At 47.6% G+C, this 20,233-nt stretch overlaps 1 protein-coding gene across 1 annotated transcript in view; it reads left to right on the top strand.

Annotated features, from left to right (window-relative positions):
* Positions 1–222: 222 nt before the first annotated feature.
* The window catches only part of Bach1 (BTB domain and CNC homolog 1), a 33,172-nt gene continuing 13,161 nt past the window's right edge, over positions 223–20,233 (top strand). The window contains exons 1-2 of the mRNA XM_090348471.1: positions 223–329; positions 19,321–19,613. Of these exons, the coding sequence (XP_090204597.1) occupies positions 19,380–19,613 (234 nt within the window). The 5' untranslated portion in view covers positions 223–329; positions 19,321–19,379. The remainder of the gene's footprint in view (positions 330–19,320; positions 19,614–20,233) is intronic.

Raw genomic sequence — 20,233 nt, forward strand, 5'->3', positions numbered from 1 at the left:
CGTGGCGGGAGCGTGTGCCCTGCCTCCGGGGGCGTGGCCTTCACCAAAGAGGGGGCGTGGCCGACTCTGCGGGGGGGATTGGCCCGTGCGGGGAGGCGTGGCCGATTCTGCGGGGGGTGATTGGCCCGTGCGGGGAGGCGTGGCCTCTGGAAGGCGGGGTTTCAGATCCGGGAGGCGCGGGCGGCCTCGGCGAGCGGCGGGGCCGGGCGGAGGGGAGGGGACGGCACGGCTGGCCGCGCGGGGAGGGAGTGAGTCACCTGACCGCTGCCCGCGCCGCCCGGAGCTCCGGGGCTGCCGTCAGTCTGGCCTCACCACCGCGTCTGGGCTGGGTGAGTGGCTGGGTCGTCCTGTGCGCTCTTCAGTCCCGGGGCCGGTCACCCGGCCGACTGTGGGGGCGGCTCGGGGAGGTGGGGGGAGCGGCGGCGGCGGGGACGACTTCGGGGGGCGCTGGCTTATGGATCGGGGAGGGGGGCGGCCTCCGGAAGGGGCGACCGGCGGCGCGGTGGGGGCAGCCCGGCCCGCGCCCTTGTTTACCCGCCGCCGCGCGGCGCTCCCATCCCCCGGCCCGGGGCTCGGGGCACGGCGGGGTGCGGACCGGGCCGCGGGGTTCCGGGCTCCCCCCCCCCCGCCCGATCCGCCCGCCCCCCTCCCCCTTCGCCCGGGGCTGACACATCAGCACCGCCCTGGCGGCCCGGGCCCTGGTGTAGTCACGCAGGACAGGCCGAGATAGGGTCTGCATCCGGCGGAGACGGGGGAGGGGGGAGGGAGGGAAACCCCAGTCTCCTTCCCCCCCTTCCAGCCCTCCCCTGTACCCCGGCTTGTCTTTGTTGGAGTTTTCCCCACACGCGGCAATTAGGATTCCCACGGCGCGGGGCGAGAGTGGGTGTGGATGGGCGGAGAAGCGTCGTGGGGCTCGGGGTCGGGGGACCGGGGAGCTTCGTCCCCGAGGTGGAACCGCGCCGCGGGGGTGGAGCGGAGTAGTAACCGTGCAGGCGCGCGTGCGGGGAAAGCCAGCCCCGCGGCGCGCGTGGGGGAGAACAAAGCGTGTTTTGGGGGAGGAGGGTGCAGCCCCCGAAGGTGCCGGGCGGAAAGCTCGAGGGGCGGCCCGGGACGCGTGTGCGGCCGAGCTCCCGGTGCGCACGTCGCTGGGTCCCGAATGGAAAGGGGAAAAGAGGCGTGGGGCCGGCCCTCCCCCTCCGGGTCTCCGGGTGGTTGATGGCCAGGCTTGGGGCGCGGGGTCACTTCTGCTGCCTTCGGGCAGCTTGGAGACGCCTGGGGGGGGGGGACGGGGGTCCTCGGTGAGTCCGGGTGGCCTTGGAGTGGCCATGGCGCGGCGTCGCGTGGTCCCGAGCTCGGGCGGCTCACCGTGGTGCGGCCAGCCACGGGGTTGGGTAACGAGGTAGGGTGACTCTGTAGAAAGAAAAAAAAAAGTTGGGCTGCTGAGTCATTCACCCCAGACCGAGAGGTAATTAGGAACAGCCAGTGCCAGCGCCCTCGTCACATGCCTCCACGCCGAAGGGCCGGGGAAGCAGCCCGGGCGGTTTGGATGCCGGTTCTGGGCGGGCGAAGTGGCCGAGCTGGATGGCCTAGGTGTGGGGGCCGCCCGCTGCTTCCATCCCCGGCGGCGGCCGGGTGCAGGAGGGCGGGCGAAGCTGACTGTGTGCCCGGGGTGGACAGAGCTGGAGCCGGGCCTGCGACACTGTGACAAAAGCGCGAGCCCCTCTTGGTGGATTGCTTCCGTTTTTTTTTTTTTTTGGTTGTTGTTGTCAGTTTGTTGTTCATCTGTGGCTGATCCATTTCAAAAGTGAGCTGTATTCGTTATTCATGGATAAGTCTTTGCGACTGGACAAAAGGGGGTTTATCTCCCCCCCCCTCTTGCCTTTTGGGTTTTCTTGGATACCTGAGTCATTTGGGGAGGGGCCTAAGGAAAGGGGGATGACTTTAGCTAGTCTCTAATTGAGTTAAGTGAGCTGGTTACTGAAAAAAAAACCAAAAAAAAAATGTATCTGTATACTCCCTTGGTCCTCGGTGTTATAAAGTCTTTGCATCTCGGGCCCTTGCGTTTTTGCTTTAAAAATGAGCCCATACTTAGACAAACCAGTCATCGATTCAAAGTTTACACATGAAAAATGGTTTGTGTGTGTGTGTGTGTGCACACGCGTGCGTGAGGCACGTATACAGAATACCTGATCTCTTAACTTTGTCCACCCCCCAAAAATAATGATCCTTAGTGATGATTGGTAGTTTCTTTACATGTTTTGTAATAGGAAAAAAAAACTCAACAAGTACTCTTGTTGCTTTAAGTTTGAGACTAGAGGAGTCTCAAACTTGGATCTCTTAGGTGGTGTACAAGTTTACTTTTATGTAAAATAAGGAAAAAGTAAAGCTTAAAGATACAGATTAAAAAACAAGGCTTGCATGTTAATATGACTGTATGTTCTTCATTCTTTTTCTGATAAGGAATGTAAAAAGTTTCTTAAAAGTAACATGCTATTCTCCAGAACTGGATTTTTTTTTTTTATTTCCAGTCCTGTGCTTGAACTCAGGGCCTGAGCACTGTCCTTGGACTTTCTCAAGGCTAGAGCTCTACCATTTGAGCCTCAGCACCACTTCCAGCTTTTTTCTATGTGTGTGGTATCCAGGAATCAAACCCGGGTCTTCCTCACTAGGCCAAACTCATGGCCCTGAATTTTTTTTTTTTTTAAACTAACTCCCTTAAAAAAATATCAAGGTGCCAGGAGTTGGGCCTAGTGGTACAGCGCTTGCCTGGCATGCACAAAGACCCGGGTTCCATAAAGAGCACATTTGATTTTGGACAGTGTTATCCCTTCCCTTTACTACATTTTGAAAGTAGGAATGGAAAGTTTTAAAAAAAATACACTTAGTTACATTTGATTTTGACTATATGTAGTAGCTGGCTTACTTGCTGTATGTGATTTGAAGTGAGACAGAAGAGGTGTAATTGGAACATTTGAAGATACTTTATACATTGCAGTGTAATATGTATATAACTTCCTAAGTGTTGTTACTTCTTGAAAGCCTGTTGCCTTCCTGCCTGCCTGCCTGTCTGCCCCCCTCCTTCCCTCCCCTCCCTCCCTGACTCCTTCCTTCCCTCCCTCCTTCCCTCCCTTCTCCTTTTTGCCATGCTTATCTACCCTAAGGACTACTAATAAGGCGGGGACTTCAATAGTTTTCCTAAGAAGTGGTATTTATTAGAAAATGGTTCTCGTAGGAGTACTTGGGCTGGGGTGCGTTTATATCACCCAGTCAAATCTATGCCTGGTTCTGTGCACAATGAGGTCTGCCTCCACACCTTTACTGTAAGAGCTGACACTTAAAATACCAATTGCAAAGCCATGTACAACAGCCAGGTATTCCTGTACACAGAATTTATGGTTTAGGATCATCTCCCTTCAGTTTTCTGAGGAATGTATTATTCATGGAGAATTGTTTCTCCTAATGATTCTGCAGAATAGAAGGTTTGTGCTATGTAGTAGAATAAACTGTTTGTGAGAGTATCTTGGTCAAGTATAATGCCGAATATGATAATCTACCAATTTCCAGGGTACAGGTAATTTGAATACCATTTGCCAGATTCTGGACTCCTCGGAGAGAGTGAACATTTCAGGGTGGCAGATAAAATAGTGATTTACATCCCCACAAGACCTGAGCTCCTGTCTTACTCAGAGCATAGAAGTAGCAGAGCTGATGCTGTGGTTTGGTTCTTGTATGCTTGACAGAGAAGCTGTGAGCTAAGTGGTTTCAAATAGGAGCCAGACCGTTGAAGGTCAAGTTCTGGCTGGGTCACCCACTTTGCCCCCTTAGGCAAGCTTTTTCACCTGGCTAGGGTCTCTTGCCTTAGCTCTAAGTCCTGGGGGCGGTTTTAAGAGAATGGGTTGCAGATGACTGAGGATTTGATGTGCTAACGCATGTGGGACAAATGGTTAGAAGAGTGCAGAGTGTCTGAATCATTGCTAAATGTTAGATGTTACTTTCTGTTGTCCACAATGAGGGAATGGCTGGCTTATATACTCGGGAACATCTGGCCACTGACAGGGGAATGAGCAGTTCCAGGCGGCAAATCCCTGCTACTGGGAAATCTGAAGTGAGTGTTGTGATGAATTAGCACCATGTACACATTGCACTTCAGAGACAAGGAACTCAGGAGCAGCTTTCCCAGAAAGCAGTCTATCAGTCCCAGCAGAAGTTTCTCCCATCCCCCGCATTGTTCCTACTCATTGCCATTTGATTGAAATTGGCTTGTGGATGTGTGTGTGTGTGTGTGCATGGCATGTGCTGGGCCTGGATCTTGAACTCAGAGCCTGGGTGCTGTCCCTGGGCTTTTTTTCCTCAAGAGGTGTTTTACCACTTGAGCCACAGCTTTACTGCTGCCTCCTCCTCCTCTTCCTCCTCCTCCTCTTTTGTCGCTTGTGAGACTTGAACTCTAGGCCTGGCAGTGTCCCTGAGCTCTTAAGCTCAAGGCTACCACCCTACCCCTTGAGCCACAGTGACACTTCTAGTTTTTCAGACTTTAGTGCCCAGGCTGGCTTTGAACTGTGATCCTCAGATCTCAGCCTTCTGGTGTCGGGCTGATGTGTGTGTGTGTGTGTGTGTGTTTTAAATTTTTTCAAAGAATTTTTATTGTAATTAATAGAGGGGTTACAGTTATATTTGCCAGATAGAAGATGCATTCATTACTTTACACACTTGGATAGCTCTTCCCATGATTTATTAGAAGTAAGAGTCTCATGGACTTTCTTACCTTATCTGGCTTCAAATCATGGTCCTTAGCTTTCAGCCTCCTGAACAGCTAGTTTTATAGCCATGAGCCACTAAGACCTGGCTCCTCCCTACTGCTTTTTGTGCCAGACCTGGGGCTTGAACTCAGGCCCTGGATACTGTCTCTGGGCTCCTTTTGCCCAAGGTTAGTGCTCTACCACTTGATCATGCTTCACCTCCAGTTCTTTCTGGGAAGTTAGAGATAAGAGTCTCACAGACTTTCCTGCCACTTGGCTGGCTTTGAACCATGATCCTCAGATCTCAGGCTGCTGAATAGTTAGGATTGCAGGTGTGAGCCACTAGCACCCAGCCCTCTTCTTGCCTCTTAGTGCTAGACTGGAATTAATTCTCCAGTTCTTATGCTGGCTTCAGTTTATTGGAATGAGTATTTACCCACCAGTGACTTCTTTCAAATAGTACAGTGTTTTCGCTGATCTCACTGTGGATATGAATGGAATAGATCTGATTGTTATGTGGCTCTGTTGTGCATTTCAATGATTGAGTTACTGGTGTAACTGTAATGTAAGTTACTGGTGAAGTGTTGGGTCTTTCTGGGATATCTCTGGCACAACAACCTTGTCTTAGTAGTATGAGTTTACCAACTTGCCAATTGGTTATTGCCCAAGATGGTCCAAGATGTCTAGTTTTGTGGGTTTTGAGACTTGCAACCATTTAGCAGACCAAAGGAGAGAATATGGTATGACCTACCTCAGACACCTAAGGTTCTCCGTGCCTTCACATTTTGCAGCTGGATCGAGCTTATACTTCTAGTTTCATCCAGAGATTGAAAGAAATCTTAAACCTTGAGGCATGTGTGTGTGTGGGGGGGGGGGGGGTGGCTGGGCGCTGCTATTTCTGAGCTCTTTTGCTCAAGGCTAGTGCTCTACCATTTTGAGCCAAAGTGACAAGTCCAGTTTTCTGGTAGTTAATTGGAGATAAGAGTCTCACAGACTTTCCTGCCCGTGTTGGCTTTGAACTGTGATCTTCGTATCTCAGCCTCCTAAGTAGCTAGGATTATAGGCATGAGCCTCTGGCACTTGGCCATGTGACTTAGTTTTACCTGTCATTGATTTCGATTGGAAGGGGTATATGCAATTTGAGATATTTAAGTGTTGACTCTCTTCTACTTTTCATGCTGTTCTTCCTACAGAGCAGACCCTTAGTTTTATTTCCAGTCAAGATAACTTTAGAAATGTTAATAGGTTAATAAAAATTATCAAAGGCAACCCTAATAAAAATAAAGAGTTGGTGGTTGCTGGTGACTGCTGGGCATCCTTGGAGTTTTGTGGCTCTGAAGTCCTCGGTCAGCATATGCTGCCATTTAGAAAACATTACATGAATGCTGCCACTGAACTTAGTGCATCCATTCTTTCACAAAAGTGGACTCAAAGCCTTTTTGTTTCTTTTAAATTAAATTTTCTATTTTGATTGGCATATATGAGTTGTAAAGGACTTTCATTGGTATATTGCCATACATGGTGTAATGTACTTGGAGCAAGTAAGTCTCTTTCTCCTTAAGAATTTCATGTGAAACTTGTCCAAAAGGGTGTTTATTTTTTTGAAAATAATTATTTGAGTTATCCTCACTTGTCAGTTTGTCGGTTGGTCAGTCATAATAGACATTTGGTGCTTGTGGCCAAAGGAGATAGTTTTCAGGGTGTAGTTGAAGGAGTGATACCACCCACCCCTCTCACCCCCTCAGGTCTGCTTTGGTATTCTCATGCCTCTTTCTCCTTTGTGAGGACTCTTTTATGGAGTCGGTCATAAAATGTGTAGCTGTAAAAGACTTATTAACATTACAAGGCTTATAAGGCTTGCCATTTCAGAGTAAGTTGTTTTTGGCAAGATTAGTAATTTTATTTATATTTAGATATTACTTGTAATAAGGAAGTTATCATCAGATTTAGGTCAGGTGTCTTCATTTGCAAAGAACCAAAACTGGAGTTTCTGTGGAGTGTGGTAAGCATGGCTCATGATTCTGTCCTGTATACGAATTTTAATTATAAGAGTAAAATAAGTCATTTGCTTCCTTTTGGAGGGGGGAGAAGTTGGTATTGGGATTTGAACTCAGGGCTTTTCACTTTCTGGGAAGGGGCTTCCTACAGAGACTTGGGCCCCTTTTTCCTTAGTTTTACTTGTTTTTATTTTTCAGTGTCTTATGCTTTTGACCTGGGTCGTCCTTGAACTTTTGATTCTCTTAGCTATGCTTTCTAACAAGCTAGCTGGGATTAAAGATGTATACACTAGCATTGCTCTGCTTGCTTGCTGAGACAGAATCCTGATGACTGAGTCTGGGTTTAGTCTGGGGTTAATCTTCAACTTCAGCTTCTGATTGCTTCCTCCAGGACTGCTTGGGATCCACTGTCCCTGTATCTGTTGGCTGTGTTAATTCATTCTTTTTCCCATGAAAAGACTTGTAAGTCGAAAGCATTCTTCCTTGCCCAGTAGTGTGCTTTGCAGACCTGCATTCAGTTCCAGCTGTTAAGAGAAATCAAAGTGATGCCCCTTGAGGTTGAATCTGGCTGCTATCAGCTTTCCTTCCGTGTGTGTGTGTGTGTGTGTGTGTGTGTGTGTGTGTGTGTTCGTTGGTTCTGGGGCTTCAACTCAGTGCATGGGCACTTTTTTTTTCTCAAGGCGAGTATTGCTTGAGCCTCTGACTAGTCAGTGGTTAATTGCAGATTGGAGTTTTGTATACTTAACCTGCCTGGGCTGGTTTTGAACCTTGATCGTCAGATCTTAGCTTCCAGAAGAGCTGGAGTTACAGGCATGAGCCACTGGTCGCCAGCTTCCATTTTCCTTCTTAATGATCCCTTGATCCCTTTGGGGTACAGAGCTATCAAAAGTACTCTGTATCAGGCTCTGCCTAGTGTAGCTGTGTGAAAAGGTGTTTGCCTCTGTGGGCAAACCCTTGGTTGTCTGTTCTAGGCCCCAGGAGGCCTTCATACCTTTCATTCTCAGGAGCAGCCATCATTCCTGGCACAGAAGTTCAGATACTGAGCAGTGTGTTGTCCCACCCAGCCCTAGCCCTCTCCTCTTCCCCAGGCATGCTCAGAGCAGTTGGTTAGCCTGACTCACTGTATTTCACCTTTCTTGGCGTGGAGCTTGATTATCATCTTAGGCTCTCTGCTCTCTGCTCTCCTCTCCCCAACCCCTGCCCCCACCCCGAACGTTTGCTTGATGTAGATAAGTAGGCCAAGTTCATTCCAACATTTGTGGCATGCCTGCCTTTTAGGTAATGGCTCTATTTTTAACATACAAAACAGATATTTACCTGAAAATGTCTTTAGACTGGGAATTCTCTAGGTGCTGGAAGTACAGAACTTTCCCCAAGTTCTCTGTTGAGCTTAAAATTAGAACATTTCCAAAGCCTTGAATGTTGAAATGGTTGTGTAGTTTTGTGGGGGAAACAACTTGTGTTGGCAATTCTTTGTGCTCACACATAGATGCAATGTATTTCAGTATTATTCCCCCCCCTCTTTTTTTTTTTTTTTTTGTCAGTTGTGGGGCTTGAACTCTGGGCCTGGGCACTGTCCCTGAGCTCTTCTGCTCAAAGCTACTGCCCTACCCCTGGAGTTACAGTACCACTTCCAGTTTTCTAGTGGTTAGTTGGAGAAAAGAGTCTCACGGTCTTTAGTGCCCAGGCTTGCGTTGAATTTTGATCCTCAGATCTCAGCCTCCTGAGTAGCCAGGATTACAGGCTTGAGCCACCGCACCCGCCAATATGTTGCTTTTTGAGCATTTCTTATCTAATTCAACAAGATCTCTGCAAATGACACGATTTCGTATTTCATGAAATTTTAATATTAAAATATTTCATGATTTATTTAATATTCTACAATTTTAATATTCCATGGTATATGTGTGTACCATATTTTACAGATCCATTTTTCTGTTATTGGGCATGTTGGGTCCAATATTTGACCATTGAACAGAGATGCAATAGTTTGTTCACTTAGTTTCCTTTGCATGTGTGCCCATGTGTGGTATGAGCAGGTCATAAGGTAGGGCTGTTTTTAATTTCTGATACCTCTTTTGAAAAGCTTAGCAGTAAAGAAGAATAGAATAGAAGGAAACAAGTTTTAGTAGGAGACAGTTGTCAGAAAGGTTGTGTGTGTGTGTGTGTGTGTGTAAGTGTAAGAATCTGGTCAGTGGAGGAGGGGGTGAAGATGAAGGCAGATGTTCTTGTTTTGTCCTTGGCTGATTCCTCTTAAGATTGCAAGATGGCAGCCACAAGTTCAGCATGTGTTTCAAGTAAAAGTGATTTCCTTTTCCAAAAGGAGGAGGACTGCCCCTCCCCACCCCCAGTGGGTCCTTTCCAATGTGTGGAACTTGGCCCTCCTGTTTCTGTTTGGGGTGCACACTCCTACAACCCCAATCTACAGTAGTATCAAGCCATACAGTTCCTGATTGGCTGGAATGGGTCACTGTTCTCCCTGGTTTGAGACTGGAGGCTACTTCCCCTGGAGCACAAGTAGATAAGCGGCTGCATATGGTGACACCTGCCTGTAATCCTGCCCTGGAGAGGACAGCAAGTTCTGGAACAGTCTAGGCGAGTGAGTTCAAGGACAGCTTGGGCTATGTGGTGAAAGTGACACATGCAGTAGACTGTTGAGCACAGTCCGTGTTTGGTCAGGAAATGAGGGGTGAGTAGGGCTGGTGGGGACCACGTCAGCCTTTGTCCGTCCATGTGTCCCAGGCAACAGATGCACATCAGTGTTCACTTCTGGAATATTCAGTGGCTTGTTGGTCACTCGATCCTCTGGGTCCTGCTATAATCCAGTAACAGCCATGTCAGATGAATTATATAAGTAGGAATATGTTTCTTCCAGTACAGTAAACAGTTGTGTTTCTGTCACACTTTCAGGACAGAAAGAGCAGAATCCTGGCCTGGTGGCTGAGGGTCAGGTCATGCAGGCAGGACCCAGCTTTCTTGCAGTTTGGAGGGCTCCAGCCTGCACTGGCTGCACAGTGATTGGTTCAGTGTTGCTTAATGGATCCAGACTCTTCAGAAACCAAATTCTGGGGTCGGAGATAGAGAAAGGAGGATATCTCTTCTCTCATTCCCCATTCTCCCTCTCTTTGCCTCAGTTATTTTTCAGATAGGGTTTCAGGTTGTTTTCCCCTTGGTACCTAACCTTGGACTACAGTCCTCCTACCCATGCCTTCCTCTTATCTTGGATTATGGCTTTGTATCACTATGCCCAGCCTGTTTGTTGAGATAGGGATCTTAGCAGCCTTGTGCCTGCTATAGCCTTGAATCCTCAGCCTCTTACCATCTTACCAGCTCAATATATTTTTTTCTTTTTTTCTTTTTTCTTTTTTTTTTTTTTTGGTCAGTGCTAGGGTTTGAACTGAGGGCCTGAACATTGTCCTTGGGCTTTCTCAAGGCTAGAGTTCTACCACTTGAGCCACAGCACTTCTGGCTTTTTCTATGTGTGTGGTACCAAGGAATTGAACCTGGGTCTTTGTGCATGCTAGGTGAGCATTCTACCCCTGGGCCACATTCCCGGTCCAAGGAGTTGAACTTTTATACTTTATTCTTGGTGGCACTTCAGTGTCATAGGTCTTGGCCTTGTATGTGCAATAAATGCACTAAACTCACAAAATAGAAATTAATTGTTAATATTTGAATCCGTTTGTGAGAACTAAGACACTGAGAATTGAGCAGTGCAGGCTTCTGAAGTGGTTTTAACTTTCATTAAAGACTGTTGCCTAAGGTAGTAGTTGCTGCTGTAATTTTTACCTACTCAGTTGGTCCTCTAGTAGTATTTCAACTGAGATATATTCCTTCCTTGCTTGCTTGCCAGTTCTAGAGGTCAGGGCCTGCCTGGGTGCTGTCACTGAGCTTTTCTGCTCAAGCCTCTTCCACTGGAGCTACAGTTCCATGTCTAGCTTTTTGGGGGGTAAATTGGAGATAAGAATCTCTTGGACTTTCCTGCCAAAGCTGGCTTCTTGTAGTGATCCTCAGACCTCAGCCTCCTAAATAGCTGGGATTTACAGGCATGACACTTGTTACAAGTGACCCAGCTTTGTGGACATGCCAGAAATGGTTGTTTATTTGACTAAATTTTATGATTATCATTCAATAAAAGTGAGTTGAGGCCTCTATTGGACAACCTGTAACTTGGAAATCTCATTAGAGATTATTGTTTTGACTCCCGAGTTAACATAAATCATGAAAGAGAACCTCTGTTATGGTGTTAGTTATGTAGAAAGAGCAGTGATGGCAGTTGTCTTTGGCTAGTGGTTTAGTGGTTTTTTGTGGCAGCTGGCACTTGAACTCAGGGTCTCTAACTCTTTCTTGGTTTCTTTGCTTATGGCCAGCACTCTACCACACATGGTAGAGTGAACAATTATTCCAGTGCAGCATTTTTGCTATTTACCTGGAGATAAAGTCTCACAGACTTTTCAGTGCAGTTTCCTTTGAGCCTCAATCCTCTGGATCTCAGCCTCCTGAGTAGCTAGGATTACAGGCTCCAGCCTCCAGTGCCAGGCTGGACATATTTTCAACGAAGCGTTTTACTGTTTTGGAAGGAATGAAGAAGTTTCAGGTCTGTGATTCATGTGCTACATCAATGACTGTAACTGTTTCTTTATTTAACTAAAATAGTTAATTAACCCCCCCACCCCCTTTCTTTTGGTCAGTCATGGGACTTGAACTCTGGGCCTGGGCACTGTCCCTTCAGCTCAAGGTCTAGTGTCTTACTACTAGACCACTGTCCAGGCTGTCTTTGAACATCCATCTTCAGATCTCAGCCTTCTAAGTAGTTAGGATCACAGGTGCGTGGCTTTTAAAATCCCTTTCACCGTCTTTGTTGACTGGCTTTTATTGAGTTGGTGAAGGAAGTGCTGGAAATCAGAAGGTCGCTTGGTGTTTTGTTCTTTTTCCTTGCTTGATAATTTATTTAAATTTAGGTGCTGGTTTGGGGCCTTGAACTCTGGGCCTGGGCTCTACCCCTGAGCTTTTGTGCTCAGGATCTAGTACCTACCACTTGAGCCACAGCTCCACTCCTGCTTTTCTGGTGGTTAATGGGAGGTAAGAGTCTCACAGGCTTTCCTGCCTGTCTGTTGACACTGCTTCCCTCTTGAGTTTTCCATATGCCATGTATTAGCTGTAAACTTTTGGAGAGGTTGAGGGTGGTACTAACATTTCAACTCTTTGCGTTGTACTTGGTAAGAGTCATACATACCTCCAGCCCCTTTTTCCTTTTTAGGTAGGTAGTTTATTAGTTTTTTTTTTTTTTTTCTTAACCAGCATTAGATCCTGTCACTTGTCTAGTGAGATCCTGTCACCTATGCCTCCTCTCAGACTGAGATCTTTCCCCCCCCCCCCCAGTCCTGGGGTGTGAACTCAGCGCCTGGGCACTGTCCTTGGATACTTTTTGCCCAAGGCTAGTGCTCTGCTACTTGAGCCACACTGACACTTCTGGTTTTTTTTTTTTTTTTTTTTTTTTTTTTTTTTTTGTTTGTTTTTCCGTGTATGTGGTACTGATGAATTGAACCTAGGACTTCGTCCATGCTGGGTGGGCACTCTACCACTAGGCCCCCAGACTGAGATCTTTATACCTCTCCCTCCTTTGAGGCTGGGATTATAGATGTGTACAACCACATCCAACTTATTTATTGAGATGGGTCTTCGTATGTTTTTTTGCCTGGGCTGGTCTTGAACCATAATCCTCCTGTTCTCTACCTCCTGAGTAAGTCAGATTATAGGCATGACTCACCTCTTCCTACCAAATGAGACACTTTTAAGTTGGCATAGATTAGTGATAGATTCTTTTCTAAAAAAAATTTCAAATTATAGAATTAAATTTAGAAATTAAAAATTACATAGGTGTGATATACAGAGGGGTTGCAGTTTCATAAATCAGATAATGGGTACATTTCTTTTTGGACAGTGTCATCCTGCCCCTCTCAGTTTTCCCCTCCTGTTCCCATTCACAAGCTGTAGATTCCCTTTAATGTGCACGAGATTTTCTATATAGTCTAATTAGTATTAACTAGAAGTTAATTCACAAAATACTGAGTGGTAAGGGAAAATCTGCTATTCTGTCGTGTGTGTGTGTGTGTGCATGTACATGTACATGTACATGCCAGCACTGGAGCTTGAACTAAGGGCCTATGCTCATTTCTTTATCGTTTTTGTTCAAGGCTGGCACTACCACTTGAGCCACAATGCCACTTTCCAGCTTTTCGTTGGTTAATTGGAGACAAGAGTTCACACACTTTTCAGCCCCAGCTAGCCTTCAGCTGTGATGATTAGATCTCAGCCTCCCGAGTAACTAGGATTATAGTGCCTGGCCAAGAGTGCCAAATGCAAGGTTCCCATCCCCCTCTCCCTTTCTCCTGCCCTGCTGCACAGAACCCTGTGTCTGAGGAAATCCACCCTTTGGATCTCTGTTGACCTTTGAATTACTGCCCCTGTGGGAGCTTTGATTTCCTTATCTGTGGTAGAAGCAGGTCACCCCAGATGTCAGTGCTCCAGTCCTAGAAGTTCTTCAGCTCTGTGAGATTTGGGATTATTTTAGGCTTCAATGTGTCATGTGATCTCTTCATGACCACCCCCCCCCCATGTGGAGCATGTGCAGCCCAAGAGGTGAGGGTGGGTGTCCATCCTTCAGAAGTTTTGCAAGGGAGGAAGGGAGGTGGGTATGGGTTGCTGGTGAGGTAGGTATGGGGACTCAGTTGGTGATGCCTGGAAACAAAGCAAAAAGTGCTGCTGCATGCCTCTCTCCACAGCGGGGGTGGAGGGGCACCCCCCAGCAGCTAACCAGCCCCAGGTGAAGCTCTGTTGGTCTGACAAGCCCAACTTCCAGTTCATTGTGGGATCCGGGGAGGATTTTCTGAGTTTGTTGGGGGTGGACTGGAATGGTAACAACTAGGGAGTCTCCTCTGCTGCCTGGTTGTTTTTTGTGGGGAGAGCCTGAACACTTTCCTGCATGGGAGTGGAACAAGCACCCTGCAGTCCCGCCAGCTCTGCTCAGGCCTAGCTGTCCAGGGAGAAAGGGAGGCAATGGGGGGGGGGGTGGGGGGGGAGGGAGGAAGGAGGGACGACATCGTAAAGGTCTGTTAACCTTTCCACCTGTGACTAAACGCTAGCCTTGAATTCAGGAATGAAGCAGCCATTTCACAAGAGAATGAACATAAATGGCCAGTGAGCACATATAGTCACTTACCAGGAAGTGCAAATTAAAACCACAGTGGAATACCATCGCAGGTTTATTAGGAGAGAGAAATAAGTGGAAAACGGACCAGGCCAAGGGTTTATGACAGTGTGGAACAGCCGAAAGGGTCGTGCAGTGCTGGTTACAATGTAAAATGACATGATCCCTTAGGGAAAGTACTTAATTTCTAAATAGTTGAACTTAGCACCTAATGTATATTGCCTAGATCTTGTTCTCCCTACAAGAATGTCTTCTGCAGGGGTTTATTGAGGATTTATTATAATGCCTTCAAAGGGATAACAAAGCAATTACTCTAATACAGTTAAGAGTAGGATAAGCCAATTTTAGCATATCTGCATAATGGAATATTATTCAGCAATTCAAAGGAAGAAACATCTGTTAAATACAACATGAATGGACATCAAAAGCACTCTGCTGTGAGAAGCCCAAAACAAGATCACATATTGTGACTTTATTGATATAAAATTTAAATTGTAATAGAGCCTGGTCAAGCAGGAAAAGTAATCTTAGAGGGCCAGAGAGCTTTGAGGAATGAGGGGAATTCATATATACTGGTTATGGTGGCCATGGTTTCATGTGCATATACAATTGTGCACATTATACACACACTCTGCTCTTCACACTCCAAGAAGTCTACCCCCAAGTTGATGAAACAGACCAAAAGCCAAGACAGCCTCCATCCAGCAATCAATCAGTGCTGTTGATGTGATTCAGTTAGAGTTGTTAGCGCCTATTTTCATACCATAGAGCTGTAACAATCCTTTAATGATGAAGTCATTGCCAAGCATGTTGAATGAAAGGCCTCGCTGTTTGTTAGATTCTTCTTAGTGAGAGGCAGATCCCTTCATCTTGTTTTGGTTTTGGAGTTTGGATTTCCAAACTTAAGTGTGGCGTTTTCTTTTCTTGTCTTCATTCCTGAATGGGCAATTCCATTTACCTTCCTTTCCCCCCCCAATGCCGTACAGTCAAAGACTAAGGGAAACTAAAGGTGTACACACGGTAACTGTTACGTCTTTGCCATCTTCTCGAAATATTGGAGACAAAAGGCTCACTGATTTTAGAAAGAGCACTCACATTCTGGGCATCTTGGATGTGTTGTACCAGGAAGTGACTTGCAGGATTTGAAATGTAGTGAGAGCCAAAGAAAATATGATGAGCAATGTGCCTGAATTTTGTGCCTTTGAAGACTCTGCCCTCAACCCCAGGGAAGCAGAAGTAGATGACAGGGTGATGACTGTAGTATCCAGGAGAAATTCACAGACAATGGACAGAAGAGGAAGGCAGGTTCTGAGGAAGGCCAATACCCAGCGGCGCCTGCTATGTCAGCAAGCTCCTGTAAACCCAACCCCCCAGATGCTGGGGAGAAGTACAAGATCCTATTCAAAATAAGCCTAAAGAAAAGACAAGTGTAGCCAGCCTTGTTGCAGGAATGGGTGTAGCTCCTAAAGTGGGCCAGGCTCTGGCATGCCCTCAGTAGTCCTGGAAAAGCCATTCATGAGCTTCTTTCTGCATGTTTGACTCTGTGGCATCTCCATTTATATTGGAATAACTAACTGGACCGTGCTTTTGGGAAGATCTCAGCGATCTGGGGTTGTAGTCATTCATTCAGCACAAGTGCCTGTAACCAGGCCAAGTACTCTGTTTTACTTGGATTCTGGTAGAGAGCCAACTGCACAAGACTGGGCCATATATGCCAAGGTCTGAAAAGGGTGAGGAGTTGGACAGCCAGCTTCAGCTGGGGAGAAGTCTAGGCAGCAGACAAGGCATGTGCAAAGGCCCTAAGATCTGTAGGCCAGGGGCAGGGAGGAAGAGATAGTGGGTCGGAGAGTACCAAGAAAGGGAGACAGACTTGAGATAAGTCTAGAATAAATAGATGGAAAAGCTGATTCCAGAGATTCCATTCTTGAATACTTGTTAAACTTGACATTTGAAATATGATGTAAAAAAAAATTAGTGTTAATAAAAATCTTTTAATAATTATAAAAAAGCTGATCCTAGAGAGATGAGTTGCATTGGGAGAGTAATTTGGAGTAATGGGTAGGTGGGAGGTTTTGGTGAATATTGTCATGTAGTAATGTTCCCTGGTTCCTCGCTGTGGGCCCGACACTGCTGCGCATGCTCCTTCTCAGCTTCACAGCCTGCTAGGGCGGGGGGAAGGAAGGGAGGCCCACACCTGTATGCAGAGGAGGGAACCCACAGTAGGGCTGAGAAGCTCGTTCAAGGAAATGGCAGAGCTGAGATTCAAACCCAGACAGTACAAGATTCTAAACCCCAGGCTGTGAAGCCACTGTGCCCATGTTCAATGGTGGTGGACAGTGACTGGGTCTTACATTGAGAGGGTGGTCCCTGGGAGTGATCTTTCAGATCAAACCAGTGCTCTCTGTGTGTGTATGTGTGTGCACGTGCACGCACACACACACACACACACACACACACACACACGCTGGTCTTAGAATTCAGAGCCTGAGTGCTGTTTCTGAGCTTTGTTGCCCAAAGCTAACTGTGGTACCACTTGTGCCATAGTTACCACTTCCAGCTTTCATATTTGGTGGCTTATTAAAGATGGACTTTTCTTGCCTAGGCTGGCTTTGAACATGATCCTTGGATTGCAGCCTTGTGTGTAGCTAGAATTACAGGCACTGGACTCAACCAGTGCTTCTGTGTAAAACAAATTTTTTGAGGAGCTGCGAAGGGGACGCACCTGTCTCACCCCCATTTCCCCACAGAGAAGGTCTGGCCAAGTGATAGAAAATGGTGACTGAATCATACTATCTGGAAGTGGGGATGGGGCCAGTTTAATAGAGTAGAAAATGGCAGAGAACTTTTTATGTGGGAAGGCCAAACTATTGATGTGTAGAAGTGTGTTTCATCAGACACACTTGATAAACTTATTTGTCCATTGTAAAGGCCAGCTGTGTGTGTGCAGGCAGGAGCCGACGGTGTTGCAGGTTAGCGCTGTGGCAGTGTGACTAGCAGGGGAACTTGCCCATGGAGAGGCAGCAGGGCTGGTGTGGAAGTCGTACCCGCTGAGCCACCGTGCCCTGCATGCTTGCCTGGCTTTTCCTGCCAGCTCCGTGTCAGCTCCGGCACTGGCGGCCTTTAACACAAAACAAACATGCTTTGAAAGATTTTCCAGCCCGATGGCAGGAAAGCCTAAGGAGTTGTGTAGACTAAGACCCCAGTAGTCAAGCACCCAGAGAAGATGGGGGGATTTCTTCTAGTGAAGTTCCTCTTCTAGAGACTCACAAAGGGCCTTCTTCTTCCTTTGTACACACAACTTAAATGTTGAGCTCATTCTCATATTCAGTCATTCTCATATTTAATTTTGAAGTGACTACCCCTTTGTACTTAAAGATAAAACAATCTTTTTTTTTTTTTGAAGTAACCAGTGATTTCATATGGTGTGCAGGAGTGAAAGATATACACAGACCAGTTCACCTGAGGACAAATTCACCACACAGGGACATTTCAGCTGTTTTGAGATCTTTAAAAATAGTGTTGGGAACAGTGGCTCAGACCTGTAGTCTTAGCTACCCGGGAGGCTGAGATGTGAGGATTGTGGTTTGAAGCCTGCCTGGGCAGGAAAGTTCTGAGCCTTCTACCTTCAGCAAACCACCAATGTCAGAAGTGGCGCTGTAGCTCAAGTGGTAGAGCACTGCTGGCCTTGAACAAAAACAAAAACAAAAACAAACAAAAAACCTAAACAACTCAAGGACCGGACCTGGGCCCTGTATTCAAGCCTCATGACTCACACACACGCGCACACGCGCACACACGCACACACGTATTAGAAGTAGTAAAATAGAATGATGGATTTCATGTGTTTTGACTCAGCCTATCTTTGAGGCAGAACCACCCTGAGCAGGGACTGGACTTCCAGAACTTTCCTTGTCCTCCTTTCTCCTTTCATTTTCATGTGGAATAGAGCAGGTCCCTCTGCTGTGACATTTGCAATTTGCACCATCAGGATTCTCTGGTGGCCCATACCTCCACTTGAATTCCCAACAACTGGTGGCAAGTTTCTTGCCTTTCAATGGGGCAGGGTTATGCAAAGCCAACTTCCTGGTTTTTTTGGGGGGGGAAGGGGTGGCTGTGGGGTCACGGGGCTTGAACTCTGGGCCTAGGCGCTGTCCCTGAGCTCTTCAGCTCAAGGCTACTGCCCTACCCCACAAGCCACAGCCCCACTTCCCCTTTTCTAGTGATTAACTGGAGATAAGAGTCTCACATTCTTTAGTGCTTTAGTGCTCAGGCTGGCTTTGAACCGTGATCCTCAGATCTCAGCCTCTTGAGTAGCTAGGATTACAGGAGTGAGCCACTGCACCCTGCCCTGTTTTTGTTTTTAACTGTATTTCTTTTCCCCTACTTTTTTGGTACTGGGGATTGAACCCAGGATGTTGCACTTGCTAGGCAAGTACTTTGTCATTGAACTACATCCCAGCCCCAAGTTCTGCAAAACAGAAGACAACAGCCCACTTGTTTAACGGTCACACCAAAGCTGAACACACTACAGAGACAGACCACACGTAAAACTGCTGCGTCATTAAAACACACGCTATCGCAGGCAAACTTGCATTCTCATGACTGTTGAAACATTGGAGTTATCAGAAATGTTTTGTTTAAAAATACACACCTTGGCCAGAAATGTGTCCTAGTGGTGGAGTGCTTGCCCAGCATGCATGAAACCCCGCCTCCCATTCCTCAGTACCACCTAAACAGAAAAGATTGGTGCTGTGACTTAGGCCATAGAGTGCTAGCCTGGAGCAAAAGAAGCTCAAGGATAGTGCCCGGGCCCTGAGTTCAAGCCTCAGGACTAGCAAAAAAAATAACATACACACCTGCTGGTCACCGGTGGCTGTAATCCTAGCTACTCAGGAGGCTGAGATCTGAGGATCACAGTTCTCAGCCAGCCCAGGCAGGAAAGTCTGAGACATCTCCAATTAACCACCAGAAAACTGTGCCTCAACGTGGTAGAGCGCTCTGCTTGAACAAAAGAGCTCAGGGACAGCGCCCAAGCCCTGAGTTCAAACCCCCCCATAGTTGACAAAAACAAAACAAGACAACAAAATCCCCCACCAATATATAGTAGTCCCACAGACAGAATACTGGGGGGGTGGGGGTGGTTGGGGGTAGGGGAGACAGGATGGGACAGGGGAAGCCTGCAATCCTGGCTTTCCAGGAGGCCCACGTTTGAGGATTGTGGTTGGGAACCGAATTGTTTCCTTGGAGACTGTTGTACTGGCTCCTGGTTTCTCCGGGGAGCACGGGTGTTCACAGCAGCCAGCTCTGGGTTACAGTGTCCCCGAGCGCTGGAGAGAGGTCCGGACGTTCGAGCCCCGCCGCGCGTCGTGTCTTGCAGGCGGATGACGGTTGAAGCATGCGCTCCGCTGCCCCTCGCCAGGCCGCGTGTCCTGCAGGATGTCTGTGAGCGAGAGCGCGGTGTTCGCCTACGAGTCCTCGGTGCACAGCACCCACGTGCTCCTCAGCCTCAACGACCAGCGGCAGAAGGACGTGCTGTGCGACCTCACCGTGCTGGTGGAGGGCCGGCGCTTCCGCGCCCACCGCGCCGTGCTGGCCGCCTGCAGCAGCTATTTCCACGCCAGGGTCGTGGGCCACGCCGAGGCGGAGCTGAGCATCACCCTGCCCGAAGAGGTGAGCGCCCTTCAGCGTCCCCCCTCCACCCCACACCATGGCGCCTGGGGTGGGGCTGCAGAAATGGAAAAATCCCTCAGTCCCCCTCGGGGGCTCAGGCCTGTAATCCTAGCTACTCAGGAGGCTGAGATTTGAGGATCAGGGTTCAAAGCCAGCCCAGGGCATGAAAGGACCTGAGACTCTTTTATGTCCAATTAACCACTGGAGGACCCAGGGTGGTGCTATGGCCCTGAGTTCAATCTTCAAGGCCAGCCAAAAATAAAGGAACAGGACAGCCTGTGGTACTTGAAGAGGTGTGGGCCTGTGGTGGAAGCCCGGCTTATTTTCTCCAAGTATTTCCATGTCGGGGACAGGTTCTAGGCCTGGTTCGTTGGGCCTGCTAGCCAGCTGTGCAGTCCAGGGCAAATTGTTTATGTCCTTGAATCTTGGCTCTGTCATTTACAAGAGGGACATTGTATCACCTTCTTACAACATGTTAAAGATTGAAGAAGAAAGAAACATGTGGGTAACTCAAAACCCTGCTTTATAATAGATGGTAGTACCTGAGCTTGACTGATTTTATTTATTGCACACAGAAGGTCTTTATTCTATTTATTTATGGTTGCGCAAGTAAGTTATCC

The sequence above is a fragment of the Megascapheus bottae genome, chromosome 1 (assembly GCF_031878675.1).
Source record: "Megascapheus bottae isolate mThoBot1 chromosome 1, mThoBot2.hap1, whole genome shotgun sequence".
In the NCBI taxonomy this organism is placed as follows: Eukaryota; Metazoa; Chordata; class Mammalia; order Rodentia; family Geomyidae; genus Megascapheus; species Megascapheus bottae.